Here is a 19,383-nt window from a genome sequence, read left to right as displayed (position 1 = left end):
TAGGAGTACTTAACCACGTAAGCAAATAATGTAGAAATGATAATTATTGATATCTTTTTTGGTAAGTAAGATGATTACCACGTGTGGACGTTCGGTTAATTGTTGTGTAAAATAACCCTTGCTCCAAAGGTCTCTCACTGAGATGAGGTCAGGGCAATTGATCATGATAAGGCCCTGATATTCTTTTCATTGAAAAACAAGCATAGAAGAATGAATCCATTCATTTAAATTGCAATTTTAATGTGACTTGTATTCAAATCCCTTTTCAGATCTCCACTAGATGGCAGAATGAAGCCATCTCAATAATTCCCGTGGCTTTTAAATGAAATAAAATATCACGGATTTGACAGTGAGATGCTCTAAATTAAGTGAAATTAGAACCCAATGACTGTTTTATTTGCAACACTGAAAATCCCAGTCCATCTGCAAGATTGATGCATTAAAGTTTCAGTTGGTGTCCTTCATTGAGTTCCTCAGTGTTGATAGTTCCTCTCTCCAAAGACCCTTCCTGTCTGACCTGCTGAGTATCTCAGAATTCTCTGACTTTGTTCCTCACTTTGCTCAGTTACTGTTCAGGCTTCAGCCCCAACCAAACTGGCTGCGTTTTTTTGTTTCTTCTGCGTCCCAGTTTTTAACACTGCCATCTGAGGAACATTTGAACGATGTTTTTTGGCTACTTTCATTTTATGCAGTTTTTTATATATATTTCAAGGAAATTGAGATGAAAAATATTAGGCAATATTGAATGAGAGCAGTGCAAATTTATTAACATTGCTTACATATTTTCAAAACCGGATGTGTAAAAATAACACAGCATAGTTTAAATATTTTATTCTGATAAATAGAAAATGCAAACTAAAGTCTTCTATTTCTATTGCACTTTTACAACCAAACTCCTTATGTGCAACAAAATGTGTTTCAAGTCCATTGTCATCATAATCCAGGAAATGTAAGCCATAAATGATTATTTGGCCCACCATCTCTATGCCAATCATCAAGTCCTGATCTATACTCATCCTGTTTACCAGCACTCGCCATACCCTTCCCTGCCTTGGTGATTTCTCATCCAGATACTTCTTAAATATTGTGGGAATATCCCTTTCTTCCACACAGCCAGGCAGATTCGAGCTTCTAACTACCTTCGGGATGAAAAGGTTTTTCTTCAGATTCCCCTCTATCATTTACCATACAAGGGATGATTGATAAGTTCATGGCCTAAATTTTGGGAAACCTAGCACATTTATTTTTCTACGTAGTCCCCTCCTACATTTACACACTTAGTTCAGCGGGTGTGGAGCCTTCTTTGTAGAAGTCAGTGTCTTGGACTGGGGTGATTGATAAGTTCGTGGCCTAAGGTAGAAGGAGTTGAGTTATTAACTTCAAACTTTCTGCATAATCATTCAAAGAGTTGAACTGCAAGTACATTTAACGAAAGCTGTATAACTCATCTCCTTCTACCTTAGGCCATGAACTTATCAATCACCCCTCTGTCAATCACTTCTGGAGGTCCAAGACGCTGACTTCTACAAAGAAGGGAACCGTATGCTCCAAATTTTCTACCTCTATCTTATCTATCCCTTTCAAAATTTTGTATGTTTCTATAAAATCTCTCTCATTCTTCTGAACTCCAAAGAGTATAGTCTCAGGTGACTCAATCTCTCCTCCTTCATCCCTGGAATCAATCTGGTGAACCTCCTCTGCACTGCCTCCAAAGCCAGTATATTCTTCATCAAGTATGGAGACCAAGAACTGCACACAGTACTCCAGGTGCCTCACCAGTATCCTGTATAGTTGCAGCATGACCTCCCTGCTCTTGAATTCAATCCCTCTAGCAATGAAGGCCAACATTCCGTTTGCCTTCTTAATAACCTGTTGTATATGCAAGCCAACTTTTTGTGATTCATGAACAAGCACTCCCAAGTCCCTCTGCACAGCAGCACGCTGCAATCTTTCACCATTTAAATAATAATCTGCTCTTCTATTATTCCTTCCAAAGTGGATCTCGCATTTACTAATGTTGTATTCCATTTGCCAGACCTTGGCCCACTCACTTAACCTATCTATATCCCTCTGCAGACTCTCCACATCCTCTGTACAACTTGCTTTTCCACTCAGTTTAGTGTCATCATCAAATTTTGCTATGCTACACTCAGTCTCTTCTTCCAAATCATCAATGTAAATGATAAACAGCTGCGGGCCTAGCACTGACCCCCTGCAGCACCCCACTCACCACCGACTGCCAACTGGAGAAACACCCATTTATACTAACTCTCTGCCTTCTATTGGTTAACCAATCCACAATCCATGCCAATACAACTCCTCCGACTCCATGCGTCCATATCTTATTTATAAGTCTCTTGTGTGGCACCTTATCGAACGCCTTCTGGAAATCCAAGTATATGACATCCACCTGTTCCCCTCTATCCACTGCACTCATTTTGTCCTCAAATAACTCCAGTAAGTTTGTCAAACAGATCCTGCCCTTTCTGAATCCATGCTGCGTCTGTTTAATGGAACCACTCCTTTCTAAATGTTTCGTTATTTCTTCCTTAATGACAGTTTCAAGCATTTGCTCGACTACAGATGTTAAGCTAACTGGCCTATAGTTGCCCATCTTTTACCTACATCCTTTTTTAAAAAGTGGAGTGACATTTGCTGTCTTCCAGTCTGCCAGGACCTGCCCAGAGTCTAGAGAGTTTTGATAAATGATTACCAACGCGTCTACTGTAACCTTTGCTAATTTCTTCAGCACCCTGGGATGCATCCCATCAGGACTAAGGGACTTATCTACCTTCAGGCCCTCTAGTTTTCTCATCACTGTCTCTTTAGTGACAGTGATTTTATTGAGGTCCTCACCTCCCATTTCGTCCATAACATCATTCTTTGGCATATTAGATGGGTGCATTATAACCAGTGCATTATGAAGTTGTATTTGTCTTCTATTCTGTGACCTGGCTAATGATGACTGGTATCTTTCTTCACCATGCACCTCCACCTCAGAGTTCCTTGAATTGCATGCTAGTGTCCCCCTGCTCTTCAGTACTCCTAATGGCCTATCATTCACTCTGTATGGTATATTCTATCTTTATTAGTGTTTCCAAAATACATACCTCTTACTTATCAGGTCTAAGTTACAACTAAGTTGGTTCTGCAGAACATTGTGGACCAAAGGGCCTATTACTCTGTTGAACTGTTCTATGTTCTATGTTCCAATGTTGAGAAAGCAGGGAATCTGCAGAAGGACTTTGACAGATTAGGGGAATGGGCAAAGAAGTGGCAGATGGAATACAGCGTAGGGACATGTAAAGTCATGCACTTAGATTGAAGGAATAAAGGTGTAGACAGTTTTCTAAATAGGCAGTAGATTCAAGGGACTTGGGAGTCCTTGTGCAGGATTCCCTGAAGATTAACTTGCAGCTTGTGTCAGTAGTAAGGAAGGCAAATATGGTGTTAGCATTCTTTTCAAGAGGAATAGAATATAAAAGCAAAGATGTAATATTGAGGCTTTGTAAGGCATCGTGGCGGATGGCCAAGTGGTTAAGGCACTGGACTAGTGATCTGAAGGTCATGAGATTGAGCCCCAGCTGAGGCAGTGTGTTGTGTCCTCGAGCAAGGCACTTAACCACACATTGCTCCAGTCCACCCAGCTGAAAACGGGTACTGGCAAAATGCTGGGGTTAACCTCGTGATAGACTGGTGTCCTATCTGGGGGGGGGGGGGGGAGAGTCTCATACACTCAGTCGCTTCACGCCACGGAAACTGGCATAAGCACCAGCCTGATGAGCCTATAATGTCATGGTCCAGTCTGTGAAATCTGCATTCCAGTTCACAGTCCAGTCCATGTTCCTTATTCCAGTTTTTCCGATTTTCCCCAGTTTCTGTTGAGGCAGCTGATTCTCATTTGGGCTGGCTCATAAATAGCTTCAGGATTCAGCCTCTGGCTGTTGGATTGTTCCTGTCCAAACCTCCTGTTTGTATCCCTCCCCTCCACTCCACCTTCCTCCTGGAGCTTTGCCTGTAACCCTTGCCTTCACTGCTGTCATGTTCAACCACTGGAGCAAGATAGGAACTGTCTTTTGTTGTTTTGAAATGTTTCTGTGTCTATGCCTTTGCTAGGTAAGTCCGGCTGTCTGCCACTACCTAGTGTTGAGAACCATCTTGTTGTATTCTGCATACTGTGTAATGAGTCCCAGCCCTACATCCTGTACCCAAGGAGGGGTCCTGGCTCTGTGTTCCATGTTCTTGTCTTTCCCTTGACCAAGGTTCTGTGTTCCTGTCTCTTACTTGATCAAGTCAAGGCTTCGGGGTCTTGTCCAGTCCTAGCCACGTCCTAGAACCTTGTCCTGTCCAAGCCACGGCTTTGTGTTCTTGTCTTGTCCATGTGCCTTGCCCAGCCCAGGAGTACCTTGCCCAGCCCGGTGCTGGGGTTCCCTTGTCCTGTCCAGAAGTCTCACGTCCAGTCCTGCTGCCTCTCCTTGTCCTGTAGTCATGTCTTGTCCTCAACTAGTTCAGAGTCTGAGCCTGAGACAAGACCCAGGTTCTGGGTCCTTTTCCAGTCTCTGGCTCGGAGTCCAAGCCCAGGCTCCTAGTTCCCAGTTTCATGTCCTGGTTCTGCTATCCTAGTCTAGTCCTAGCCCATGTCCTGTCTCCTAGTCTTGTCCAGGGCCTGTGTCTTGTCCAGCATCGTTTCTTCCCCACTTCCCTTGCTTTCTTGATACACCTAGTCCTCTCCCTCGTACTTCAGTGTCTGGGTCTTGCATTTGGGTCCACTCCCAATGCCCTCCTTATGACATATAAGGCTCGGGACAGACTTTAACTTTTTGCAAGGCATTGGTTAGACCACACTTGGAGTATTGTAAGCAGTTTTGGGGCTCATACGATGTGCATGCATTTGAGACGGTCCAGGGGAGGTTCATGAGGTTTCATCCCAGGGATGAAAGAATTAATATAGGAGGAGTGTTTGATTGCACTGGGCCTGTACTCACTGTAGTTTGCAAAAATGAGGGGAGAATCTCACTGAAACCTATTAAATATTGAAAGGCTTAGATAAATCGGAGAGGATAATTCCCTACAGTGGAGGAGTCTTGAACCAGAGAATACGAAGGCATTCCTTTAGAAAAGAGATGAGGAGGAATTTATTTAGCCAGAGGGTAGCGAACCTGTGGAATTCATTGCCACAGACAGCTTTAGAGGCTAAGTCATTGGGTATATTTAAAGCAGAGTTTGATAGCTTCTTGATTAGTGAAAGATGTCAAAAGTTACTGGGAGAAGGCAGAAGAATGGCATTGAAAAGCAAACTAAATCAGCCAAGATGGAATGGCAGAGCAGACTAGAAGCCTTCCCCACCATTGAGCACATTTACAAGGAGTGTTGTCGCAGGAAAGCAGCATCCATCATCAAGGACCCCACCCCTCAGGTCATGCTCTCTTCTCACTGCTACCATAAGGAAGAAGGTGCAAGAGTCTCAAGACATACACCACCAGGTTCACGAAGTTATTGCTGAAATATTTTCACAATCCATGTACTTGCTTTCAAGGATTCTTCATCTCTTGTTCTTGCTATGTATTGCTTATTTATTTATTTATACTTATTATTTCTTTTTGTATCTGCATTGTTGGTAGTTTTCTGCACTTTTTGTCCCTTTGGGTGCGGTCTGTCATTGCTGCTTGTATTTACTGTGAATGCTTGCAAAAAAATGAATCTCAGGGTTATATAGGATGACACATATGTATTTTGATATATATACTTTATTTACAGTTTATGTACATTCTCCTCCCGCTGTATGTCTTTCTATGAGTTTTCTATCACACAGCTTCAATTGCATGCTGGTATTGCAACATATGAACTTAGATCATTATACACACATAATTCAGGTGCAATTCCATTCCCACCACAAGCAAGGGATCAGAACTGCATGGTTGAGAGGGAAAAACAGAACACCCGCTTCCTTCAGGCGCTGAATTTCCCGTGATTGACAAGCAGCCCTGGACGGGGCTGATTGACACTTCCTAGACCCGCCCCTCGCCGCGTCCGCGCTCTGATTGACACCTCGTGCCCCGCCTCGGTGCGATGCGGACCGAGTAGAGGGAAAGTTGGGTGAAAGAGCGGCTGGCGAGTTGGAGTCGGCGGTTTGACGAGCGGAGCCCGCACGGCTGTCGGTCTTGGCTTGGCAACAGTGCCGGCTGCGCTTTTGGAGGATGTCAGTAAGATCCGCAGATTAAAGTATCTTCCTGTGACTCAGCCATGGCGAACGTGAAAGTGGCAGTGAGGGTCCGACCGCTGAGCAAGAGGTGAGGGGGCGGTGGGGAAGGGAGGGGTGAGAGGGAGGTGGAATGGGGAAGGGAGGGGTGAGGGGTAGGGTGCAGTGAGAGTTGGGGTGAGGAAGAGAAGGGTGAGGTGGGGTCCAGTGTGGAAGTGAAGGGAAGGAGTGGGTGTGAGAGGGAGGGGTTGAAGTGAAGTAAGGAAGTGAAGGGGCGTTGGGTATGTGGGGAGATGAGTGTAGGTCTGGGGTGGGAAAATGAAGGTGAGGTGGGGGAATGAAGGGAGGAAGGTGTGGGGTGGATGCAGTAGGGAAGGGAGGGGTTGGGAGAGGTTAATTGGGGTGGAATGGAGTGGGGAAGTGAAGGGAAGGATGAGGTGGGGTGGAGTGGGTAAGTGAAGGATGAGGTAGGGTGGTGTGAGGAGATGGAGGAGTTGGGAGGGGTGAAAGTGAGCTGTAAGGAGGTGGAGGGTGTTTGGGGAGATGAGAAGGGAATGGATGGGGGGTGGGGACAAGGAGGGGTGGAGAAAGGAATAAAGTAATGAAGCAATGGGGGCAGAGATGTTGGTGAAAGTGGGAAGAGTGGATGGAGGAGATAATGGAAGGGGATAGGGTAGAGATGGATGGGGAGGCAGAATCAAGATGATGGAAAAGCAGTGGTGAATGGTTTTCATGCAAGCTATAAGCTGTAAGAACATGTTTAGCACAGCATTCTGGGCCAAAGGGCTTGTTTTGTACTGTAGGTTTTCTGTTTTTATGATCAAGGGTTTGTGGAATGGTTGGAGGGGGATGGACAGAGTGGGGACGGGTGCAGTCGGAGGGGGGTGGAGTGGAGATGGGTGTGGTCGGAGGGGGGGACAGATGGGAATGAGAGCAGTCGGAGGTGGACGGACGGAGTGGGGACGGGTGCAATCGGAGGGGGACGGACGTAGTGGGGACAGGTACGGTTGGAGGGTGGGGGATGGAAGGAGTGGGGACGGGTGCGGTTGGAGGGTGGGGACTGGCGGAGTGGGGACGGGTGTGGTTGGAGGTTGGGGATGGATGGAGTGGGGACGGGTGCGGTTGGAGGGTGGGGACTGACAGAGTGGGGACGGGTGCGGTCGGAGGGTGGGGGACGGACGGAGTGGGGGACGGGTGCGGTCGGAGGGTGGGGGACGGACGGAGTGGGGACGGGTGCGGTCGGAGGGTGGGGGACGGACGGAGCGGGGACGGGTGCGGTCGGAGGGTGGGGGATGGAAGGAGCGGGGACGGGTGCGGTCGGAGGGTGGGGGACGGGTGCGGTCGGAGGGTGGGGGACGGACGGAGTGGGGACGGGTGTGAGGAGAGCGGACTGTTGTGTCTCAGTGAGATGGGGAGGGGAGAATGTGGTAAGGGTTTGAAGGGGAGGGATAAGAGTAGATGAGGTCAAAAATATTCAGTACTGATATGAGAATGGTGGTGAATTTGTGAGCAGTTAACTGAATTAAGTGAGGCTGTGAGTGTGTTTTGCTGATGAGGTTGGAAGGGTGTCTGTGATAGTGCAGTGGCGGAAACAACTTCATGACCACACCTCAGAATGGAGGTATATTCCACACTGTTGCACAGCAGGGATTCTGGTGACTGATTGCAGGGACTGATTTGTCTTCCTTTCAGACTGGTACACAATTTACCCCATGTCTTATTTACAAGAGTCTTGTCTCTCTGCCGATTTTTAATCATTTTTAATCGTCTGATTTTGTGTTCCAAGAACATTTTTTTAAGATCTCCTCCCCCCCCCAGCTGTATAGTTTTGTTTTGGGTGGGAATGGAATGGCGGTCAAGACATAAGAAATTGTTTGCAATAACTGATTTTTTTCACTCAAAAGTGTATTTCCAAATTTGGTTGTAGCTACATATCTGGTCTGTACTATTGCAGCAGTTAGCTCATGGGAGTTGGCTGGATTTATAATTCAGTGGAGAAAACAATTCCAAATGCATTTAACTGGGGACAGCCATTTCACATTGCCTGCAGTGTGGTTACTTTCCAAATGCTTGTTTATATAATGAACTTGAAGGTAAACAATGAACATTTAATTAATGTTGTGCTTTTGAAGTGATTAAGTGATACAACATCTGCCCTAATTAATATCTCCTGATGTGCTAAATAGAGAAGTAATGTAATTTAGCCACTTTTCCATTGAACAGCTTACACTTTAAAAAATAAGCAGGACAATAGTTAGGAGTGATTAAGTCTTAAAACTATGGACTGCATCTGTCCAAACAATGCAGAAGGGAAGATGAATTTCTGGCAGGGGTAGCTAAAGCTACAATTTATTGGCCTATTGACTAAACATTGACAGTGTTTCACATATATTGGAGTAAACTATTGTTGGAGAAAATACTTCAATGTGTCAGCATGTATGTTACACATTTTTCCTCAGCCATAGACAAAGTAGTAACTGTTAGGAATTTAGCGACTATAGTTTAAATTTGCTTAAATAAAAACTGTTCATATGCTCACCACCACAATTGGGGCAAAGGCTGCCAATAGCAGCTCACAAGTATTCTCTGTCCTGAGCCAGTGTTTGAAAGTGTAGCCTGTCGAAGCTCCTTCCTCTTCCAAGGATGAGGTCTTTGAGCTGCTTGTTAGTGTTTCTGTAGCACTGGGCTTTTATGGATGGGGTTGCTAGGCTGATGCGCAACCCTCCTCCTTTCACAGCTGGCTTGGCACTGTTCATGATGGAGTTTAAAACTTGGTTAGATGTTTCTAATTACATGATGTTGCACATATGAGTTCTGGAAAAAAATATATATTTCAGCTGCATTTGGCAACTTGCTGCATTTATGTTTTGTGTGTTACTTCTTGATCTTTCAGTGTAAAGTTCTAATCAATCATTGTTCAGTTCTGTGGTCAAACTGTAGGTCAGTAGCTAATCCAATTGAGGATTTCCGCAGATAGATGTTCTACCTGAAAACCTGGGCTTTAAAGATGGCATTTTAAATGAGTACTTGTTCCAGATGTGAAGTGACAAGAATTTATTTTAACTGAGTACAAAATAATTATTCTACCTCTTGTCTACTAAAATGCTTTATATAATTTAGCAATTTCAATCTTTAAGATCAAGAATTTTTTGTGATAGTCAAATAGCGCAGGTCAATATTGAATCTGGCTGCCTAGTGCGGTGAGGTACTGGTTCTACTTGCAGTGCAACTGTGTGGGCAGTCATTTTCTTAAATAAAATGGCGACATAAAATGTATTTGTTAATTAAAATGTAATTCAGCCCTAACATTAATATTCTGCAACTTTGAACTCTCAGTAGTGGTCAGTAGTTGGTCAGTAGTTTCATTATTTTTGGACATGACAATTCAAAATCTCTCCTTGAGTTTGTATAAAGTTTGTACCAAATCAACTTAGACATCATCCCTGTGTTTCCTGGCCTTCCTCGGTCACTGGTACTCCAGTACCTCCAAACCTTGCTTCTGTGTAATCTTACCATATAAGCTTAAAAACAAACTACACACACAAAATGCTGGTGAAAATCAGGTCCTGACGAAGGTCTCGGCCTGAAATGTCGACAGTGCTTCTTCCTATAGACGCTGCTTGGCCTGCTGCATTCCACCAGCATTTTGTGTGTGTTGCTTGAATTTCCAGCATCTGCAGATTTCCTCGTGTTTGCCTTTAAAAACAAACTTCTGTTTTGTGGCCACCATTGAGAGCTGTTTCTTCCACTGTCCAGAGCCTATACAAAAGTACTTGAGTTAAATGTGCATCACAGAAAACGAATAGTAACCTTGTGGGTTTCATTTTAAGTCACCCAAGGTCTCCCTTCATCCAAAGTGGACAACAGTTGAAGGAGGATTTTTTTGAATTTCTCTCCTGCCCTTCACCCACAATCCTTGGAGCAAGACTTATTATCTGATGAGTCTGGGAGTTTGAGCAGTTCATCATTATCACTGGTACTACTCTGATTTCTAAATTGGAAATGCTGGATTCCCAATGCATGAGGATATGTGTATCTGCAAGTCCCTGTTCTATTAGATTCAGCCAGTTTTGGTCATTGGTCTAACCAGCTTTTCTTTTTGGCCTGATTTCAACATTTGTAAAGTTCTTTAAGGTGATTTACTATGTTAAAGGTGCAATTAGAAATGACAGTTGTTAAGCATCTTTTTAATGTAGAAATGTGTGATAACGTTGAAAAAGTATAACTATTCTCTCAGCTGGCTAATTCTGTTGACTTCAGTGTATGCCTCAGGGCACAGCTTTGTCATGACAATTTAACTAAAATTAAGTGTGCATTGAACTCTCTGTCTTTTGGCAGGTAAAGTAGTGTTGGGCTTGTTGCTCAGGACATAGCGTACATATCACTGTTACAGGTGCAAAACAGTTGCAAATGCCAAACTGTACTTGTATTGTTTGGGTGCTGGACCTGTGTGTGTGTATGTGTATGTATATGTAAACAACAGACCAGTGATCTAGCCTGCATTTGTATTACTGAAATCCTTCCCTGTGTCTGGGAGCATTTGCCTTAAATGTGCATCACAGAAAACTAATAGTAACCTTGTGGTGTACTCTTTTGGGTTTCATTTTAAGTAACCCAAGGTCTCCTTTCATCCAAAGTGGAGTGGGGTCAAAGGGGGATTTTTTTGAACTTCTCTACTACCCACAACCCTTAGAACCAAAGGGTTTCAGCCCAAAACATCGACTGTACTTTTTTCCCATTGATGCTGCTTGGCCTTCTGAGCTCCTCCAGCATTTTGTGTGTGTGTTGATGGGATTTCCAGCATCTTCAGATTTTCTCTTGTTTGTGTGATGGGTCTGGAAGTTCGAGCAGTTCATCATTATTACTGGTACTATGATTTCCAAGTTGGAAAATGCTGGATTTCCAGTGCACGAGGAGATGTGCATGCCTGGATATGTGTATCTCTTGCAGGTATCTGTATTAGGTTTCTAATTGTCTTAGATTTCTTTGCCTTTGTGCCAAAGTCTTTCTCTGTCAAGTCTATATGTTGGTGGTGTGTATGGTATCCCATGTTAAAAGAAATTGTATGCAAGCACTCATTCACCAGAATGGAGTTTGGAAGCTGGAATGTTAGGACTTTCATGGCCAACCAGAGCCATGAGAGAATTGAACTTTGCCCAGCAAGTTGGATGGTTTAGTATTGACATTGGTGCTTTGAGTGACATGATGTGTTGGAGGTGGCCAACTCAAGCAGCAAAGACAGCAAGCAGGGGAGTGGATTTGGAGGCTTTTTTGAGAATGAAACAGGACCGAGGATTGCAGTCTTTATGGATGGGTCATGTCTTTAAGACTGAGCTGGTTTTGGGACCTGGCAACTTTTTTACTGCCATCACCAACCCTCTTCACCACCTCTGCTAACTTCTGTTGGAATTTGTGTTTGTTTGAAGACCACTCAGTGCAGTGAACTCCTTGTGATCAGTGGGGTTAAATTCTAACCCTGGAGCTATGGGATGAACTTGGAGAGAAATTCTGCTCTGGCTTGCCACTCTTCCCTGGCAAGAGTGTTAACCAGGAAATAAGCTGGCACTTCTCAGTAAATTCAGTGCCAGAGTTAGAAAAGATACAAACTTCCTGGAGATGAGTTAGGTAATGAAGGTGTTATCCTCCTGTCAAAATGCTTGGAACATGGAACATCCAGTTTTATCAGAGAAACGAGAGCGGCTTTTCAATCCAAGCACCTGTAAGGAGACATCATTGTTCAAGTGAAGGTCTGCAGGGATGTCTGCATCAAACACTGTCACAGTTGCTAAGCGCGACTGGACTGGCTGCCACTGATATATTCACTTACATTGTCTTTTACCAATTAAAGTCCCACAAAGTAGTTAGTGCCCTGGGAAACTGCAAGGTCTTCACAGCATCCAGCTGTTCTGAGGCCACTCATTCAGTGTGAAGTTTCTCCTGGCTTTTCAGCCTGTAGTATACTTACACGATCCACATGCATCTGAAGGGGAGGCCCAAAAATATTGATCTTAAGGAAGGAAGGTGGGTGGAAAGATATCTATCCTTTATTAAGCCAATCTTTGCAAATTATCTCTGGGCTTGCCTTACCAAAACAGTCATAGATCCATAGTCATACTCTATGGAAACAGGTTCCCCAGTCCCTTGAATCCATGCAGACTACAGAACACTCACTTACATTAATCTCTCTATTTTCCCCATTCTCCTATAAATTCTCTCCAGATTCTACCACTCAGCCACTCACCAGGGACAATTTAAAATTAACCTACCAACCTGCAAGTCTGTGGAATTTGAGAGAAAACTGGACCACCAGCAAGGTAATCATAGAGAAATTCTACACGGACTGCACAAGATGTTGGGATTGACCTCAGGCCACTGGTACTGTGAGGCAATGGCTCTGCTCATTGTACTACTGGGGAGCTAAGAAATGGGGAGAGTTTATCAAGGACAGAGCACCCAGCAGAGTGGCTGTTTGAGCATCTGTTGGATGCAAGTGTCCTTGACTACTTCCCATGCCATCTTGTACAATTTGATGCTACCTCAATCTGTAAAAATGTTAAAAAGGCCATCCACCAGTTGAAACAATAAAACTTCTGATGCAGCTAAACTGTTGGAAAAAAGAGTTGTTGTTGCTACAATTTTTTTAGCCCTTCTTTATACAATACTACACCAATAAGCTTACTGCTGGAGTGGAGTTGGTCTGCAAGGAAAGTGAAGAATTATTCCACCTTTTCCTGGACTCTAGAACTAAGATCACCCCAACCTAAAATTCCAGCATGCAGCTAATGTCCAGCTGACCCACCTGGACAGCCCCAACTCTTTCATCAGAATGTTGTTCATTGACTTTAGTTCAGCATTCAATACTGTAACCCCTTCCAAGCTGATCGCCAAACTTCGCCAGCTTGGTATCAGCTCATCCCTCTGCAATTGGACCTTGGACTTTCTGACTAACAGCCCCCAATCTGTTAAGTTAGACAACCTTTCCTCCTCCACTCTCACCCTGAACACCGGCATACCTCAAGGCTGTGTGCTGAGCCCTCTTCTGTACACCTTTTTCACCTATGACTGTACATGGTTCTAACTCCATAATCAAGTTCTCAGATGACACCACGGTTGTTGGCCTGATCAGAGGGGATGATGAGACGGCCTACAGGGACGAGGTCCAGCACCTGGCCTTGTGATGTGCTGACAACAACCTGGCCCTGAACACCCATCAGACCAAGGAGATCATTGTGGACTTCAGGCATGCTAGGAACCACGCTCATGTCCCCATCTACATTAGCGGAGCTGTAGTGGAGCGTGTATCAAGCTTCAAATTCCTTGGAGTCCACATTTCTGATGATCTCACCTGGTCCCTGAACTCCTCCATCCTGATCAAAAAGCATTTGGGCTGTCACGACCAGACTATGTAACAGTTTTTTCCCCCAAGCCATCAGACTCCTCAATACCCAGAGTCTGGACTGACACCAACTTACTACCCTCTACGGTGCCTATTGTCTTGTTTATTATTTATTGTAATGCCTGCACTGTTTTGTGCACTTTATGCAGTCCTGGGTAGGTCTGTAGTTTAGTGTAGTTTATGTGTTGTTTCATGTAGCACCATGGTCCTGAAAAAAGTCTCGCTTTTACTGTGTACTATACCAGCAGTTATGGTCGAAATGACAATAAAAAGTGACTTGACTTGATATTGTACTGTCTCAGTACTTTTATATTTGTGTGCTGTAGCACTTTTTATTTGTAGTTATTTTGTAAATAACTCTATTCTTTGCATTTCCGGTTAGATGCTAACTGCATTTCATTTGGCTTTGTATCTGTACTCGGCACAATGACAATAAAGTTGAATCTAATCTAAACTAAATCTAATCTAATGTTTGTATTTGTACACACTCTAAAGCCAAGCTCCAAGGTATTGATTCCATCATTGGCACTCGTATATTTAAAAAACTGGCCTTGCATCAAAAACCTGGAAGAGCCCCAAACAATGACAATTCACAACAAGATCCTGAAAGCATGGGTTACTTTTCTGAGGGGCTATTTAAAAGTCATTGGCTCCAATTAATCTGCTGACTAAAGAAGTGTATGTAGACCAAGACCAATCATGCTGTTAACAGCTCATCTCACACCCTGCTCCCTTATCCAACCCATTCCCAAACTATTTTACTACTCATCTACACAAAGAGGACTTTAAAGTACCTAACAAAGTGTATTTGCAGCTGGAAAGACAAGAACTGATTACATACTGTCAGTGTGAATGCCTGCCCTTAAATGACAACACACGACAAGTGGTGAAGGCAAGCTTGTCAGATGGCTTCTTCATTGGGAAGGAAATTTAGTACAAGTGTTGGGATATTACAGCAAAACAAGATGTTGATATACACATGAAATATTGTGAATAGTTCTGATTGTTGCTGTATGGGAAGGAGCAAGCAAGAGGGAGTAGACAAAAGATTCATAAGGATTTTACTGAGACTGGAGGACTTCAGTTATATGGAGAGACCAAAGCTGAGGAGTGACTTTCTAGAGTTTTGTAAGATCATAGCTAAGGGGGATGGTCACAGTCTTCTCTCCAGGGTAGGGGAGCCTAAAACGAGAGGGCAGGGGTGTAAGGTGAGAAGGTAATTTGGAGGGGACCTGAGGGGGTAGGTTTTTCCACACAGAGGATGGTGGGTTTATGTAATGAGCTGCCAGTGGAATTTGCAGAGGTGGATACAATTTATAACATTTAGAAGACATTTAGACGTGTTCATGGATGGGTAATGTTTAGTGATATGTGCCAAATGCAGGCAAATGGGACCAAGTTGGTTGTTGTGGACAAGTTGGCCCAAAGGTTCAGCTTAACAAAGGTACAACTGACTAAAGACCTGAACAAAACCTTCTAGACTGACAACCCAGAGTAGTGCATAGGAAGGCTGCAGTGTTCTTTGCACCTCTGCATCCAACAAATCATTCTCCACAACAATAGATCTTTACCCCCTCTTCCCCCCTTCCCTCCCCCATTCTCTTCTTTCTGCAGTGATCACTCCCTCTGTGATTCCTTCCACTCCTGATACATATTCCTCTCTTACATTCATCTCCTCTCTTATGTCAATTCGAGACCCCAAATAGTCCTTCCAGGTGAGGTAATACTTCATCTGCGAATCTGTTGTATCTGGTACTCCCGATGCAGCCTCTTCTACATTGGTGAGACCCGACATAAATTAGGGGACTGCTTTGTTGAGCACCTCTGTTCCATCCACCAAAAGTGGAATTTCCTTGAGGCCAACCATTTTGATTACTATCCTCATTTACATTCCGACGTGTCGGTCCATGAGCTCCTCTTTTGCCATGATAAGGCCACTGATGAACTCATGCTGACTTGAGTATTCTCTATATTACATTGACTGTTCTATTTATTATAAATTACTATGATTGCACATGGCACATTTAGATGGAGATGTAACAAAGATTTTTACTCATGTATGTGAAGGATGTAAGAAATAAAGTTAATTCGAATTCTAAATGGATGTCCCTTGCTTCTGAGGCTGTGGCCTCTGATCCTAGTCCCCCATTATAGGAAACATTCTTTCTACATCCACTCTCTCTAGATCTTTCAACATTCGATTAGGTTTCAGTGAAATCTTTTTTCCCTCTCCCCATTCATCTGAATTCCAGTGAGTAAAAGCCCAGTGATATCAAATTTTCTCATATGATAAGCCTTTCATTCTGGGGATCATTCTCATTAACTTCCTTTGAACCTTCTCCTATGTAAGCCCATCCTTTCTTAAGTAAGGGGCTCAAAGCTGCTGAGAATACTGCAAGTAAGGATTCACTAATGCCTTATAAGCCTCAGCGTTACATCTTTTTTTTTTCTATTTTAGTCCTTTTGAAATGAATGCTAACATTGCATTTGCCTTCTTCACCACCAACTCAATCTGCAAGTTAACCTTTAGGGAATCCTACGCGAGGATCCATTGCACCCGCGGAATTTTGAATTTACTCACTGTTTTAGAAAATATTCTACACTTTTATTCCTTCTACCAAAGTGCATATCATACATTTCCAGACACAATTCCACCTGCCACATCTTTGCCCATTCTTATCTGTCTGCAAACTCTCTGCTATCTCAACACTACATGCCTCTCCACCTATTTTCATATCATCTGCAAACTTGGCCACAAAGCCATGAACTCTGTCATCCAAATCATTGACATATATTGTAAAAAGTGATCTAACACTGACCTCCGTGGAACACCACTCTTCACTGGCAGCCAATCAGAAAAGTCTCTCTTTATTCCCACTCTTTGCCTCCTGCCAATTAGTTAATGCTTTATCTATGCTGGTACCTTTCCAGTTTATCAACAACAGTCAAACATTTTATCACATTGCTTTTTCTTGAATGTATGTACTAATTGTTTACAATATTTCCTGTAGTACCACAGATGCAGCACTCCCAGAGGACTCCACCGGTTCTGCAATGTTTTCAGTTGACCTGAAAGCTGTTGTAGAAGTGCAATTTTTTTTTCTGCTTGGGTTTTAGAAAAGGAAGAACTTTTGCACTGCCTTTCCAAATTGCAGGATATTCCAAAACTACTGAGTGCCATTGAAATAGTCACTAAGTTATGCAACACAGAAACTGTCTTGTGAGCCTGCCGCGTCCATAATGACCATCAAGTATTTGTCTGCCCTAATCCTATTTTTTTGTATTTGGTCAATTGCCTTCGATGTTCAGGAAATTTAACTACTTGTTGAGAAACTTTAAATGTTATGAATGTATCTGACTTCACTGGCCATTCAGACAGTGTTCCAATTTCAATCTACCATCTGTGTGGGGAAAAATTAATTTTAAAATCCATTCTAAACCTTTACCATGTAATTTAGTTATCTCTTTTATAGAATAGTATGGCATAATACAGGCTCCTTGGCCTTCAATGTTATACTGACCTTTTAACTTACACCAAGATCAATCAAATCGTTCCCTTCCACAGAGCCTTCCATTTTTCTTTCATGAATGTGTCTAAGAGTCTCTTAAATGTCCTTAATGTACCTGCCTCTGCCACCACCCTCAACAGTGCATTCCATGCACTCACACTCTGTGTTTTAAAAGAAACACAGTTGAAGGTGTTTTCACATTTTAAGCAACTCAAAGCTGACATTGCTTTTTTTGCAGGGAAAAAAATGCTGAGTGCAGGTAGGAGGGTCTAGGTGAGAGTAAGCGTTCAGCACGGACTAGAAGGCCTGGGATGGCCTATTTCCATTCTTCCTTCCTGGCTAAAGCTGTGGGGGGGGGGGTGTGGGGGGTTTCTATCCTTACTAATCAAAATATTCCTTTCGAGCTCCACCATAAGGTATCTGATACAAATGGTCATTTTATTATTGTCTCTGGTAAATTGTATAATACTAGGGTAGTATTGGCTAACCTGTATGCTCCTAAATTGGATGATGTGAACTTATTTGAATGTTTTTTTAATTGCCTGATTTGAATTTATATTCTCTTATATTGGGCGGTGACTTCAATTGTTGGTTAGATCCAGTTTTGGATCGATCGTCCTCTGTTCCTAGATTACCTAGTAAATCTGCTTTATCTATTCATTCTTTTCTTTCTAACTATGGTATCTCTGATGTGTGGCTTTTTTTTCACATCCTACTGAGAGAGATTACTCCTTTTTTTCCACATGTCCACCATACTTATACTAGAATTGATTATTTTTTAATGGATAACCAGCTTATTCCATCTGTTCACTCCTGTGATTATCAGAGTATATTGATTTCGGATCATGTCCAGTTACCTTGTCTATAAATTTCCCTGATCTTCCTCAAATGAATAAATATTGGAGTTTTAATCCGACTTTGTTATCGGATAATGATTTTGTAAAATTTATGAAGGACCAGATAACTTTTTTCTTAGAACACTAATACGTCATCTGAAATCTCATCCCAGACTGTCTGGAATGCTATGAAAGCATATTTGAGGGGTCAAATAATTTCATATACAGTGAATCTGAAAAGAAAGACCCATTTAGAGTGATTAGATTTGATCAGTCAGATTAAAGTAATAGACCAACTATATGCCCAGACTAAAAATTCTGAACTGTACAAGAAATGAGTAGAACTTCAAACTAAGTTTGACCTTATCTCCACTCAACCAGTTGAATGTCAACTTCTTGAAAGTAAGAACCGATTTTATATTCATGGTGATAAATCCGGCAAGTTTTTAGTTAACCAATTCAGACGCTCTAAAGCTAAACAACATATTACAAAAATTCAATGGAAAATAGGAGTATGACTTCGAATCATTCTGAAATTAATGATACATTTAAGAATTATTATTCTCGACTTTATACCTCCGAATCTTTAAATGATAATATTTCTGTTGACCATTTTTAAAAATAGTTTAAATATCCCTTCGCTCTCCTCTGACGGGAAACAAAACTCAATGAGCCATTATCACTAGAAGAAATATCCTCTTCCAGTTCTGCACTGCAGTTGAGCAAATCTCCTGGACCTGATGGGTTCTCTGCAGAATTTTATAAATCATTTTCCTTACTACTTTCATCTCAGTTATTTTTAGTTCTATCTGATTTGTTTAAACATGGTAAATTGCCACCATTATTTAATGAGGCATGTATTATTCTTTTAGCTAAAAAAAAGTAAAGATCCAACAGAGTGTTCTTCATATAAGCCGATTTCTTTGTTAAATGTTGATGTTAAAATTTTGGCTAAAGTTTTGGCTCATAGATAGGAGAGCATTGTATCATCTTCCCTTTTTTAATATACGGTGTTTATTTAATATCCTATATTCACTTCAGTTGGGACTCCTGAATGTGCTATTTCTTTTAATGCGGAGAAAGCGTTTGATCATGTGCAGTGGAATTACCTTTTTGCGATTTCAGAAAAATTTGATCTTGGACAAAGTTTTATTTCATGGATTAAATAGTTATACTTAACATTTACATAAGAGTGAACTCTTCCCAATTAATAGAGAAGCACAAGCATTAGTATTTCATGACCTCCCTTTTAAAGCAGTTAATAATCAATTTACTTACCTTGGTATTATAGTAACAAGGAACTTCAAGAATCTTTTTTGAGAAAATTTTGCTAATCTTTTAAATTCTACAAAACAGAGTTTGACACAATGGTCACTCTTATCTATGTCTCTGGTAGGTTGAATTAATGTTATTAAAATGTATATTCTTCCTAAATTTTTATAC

The 19,383-nt window shown here is 42.3% G+C and overlaps 1 protein-coding gene across 1 annotated transcript in view; it reads left to right on the top strand.

The window, feature by feature from the left end:
• Positions 1–6,092: 6,092 nt before the first annotated feature.
• stard9 (StAR-related lipid transfer (START) domain containing 9) overlaps positions 6,093–19,383 on the top strand; it is a 438,377-nt gene continuing 425,086 nt past the window's right edge. Inside the window, exon 1 of the mRNA XM_073040494.1 lies at positions 6,093–6,290. Coding sequence (XP_072896595.1) covers positions 6,244–6,290 — 47 coding nt within the window. The 5' untranslated portion in view covers positions 6,093–6,243. The remainder of the gene's footprint in view (positions 6,291–19,383) is intronic.

This window comes from Hemitrygon akajei, chromosome 3 (genome assembly GCF_048418815.1).
Source record: "Hemitrygon akajei chromosome 3, sHemAka1.3, whole genome shotgun sequence".
NCBI lineage: Eukaryota > Metazoa > Chordata > Chondrichthyes > Myliobatiformes > Dasyatidae > Hemitrygon > Hemitrygon akajei.
This window is presented reverse-complemented; position numbering and strand designations above follow the sequence as displayed.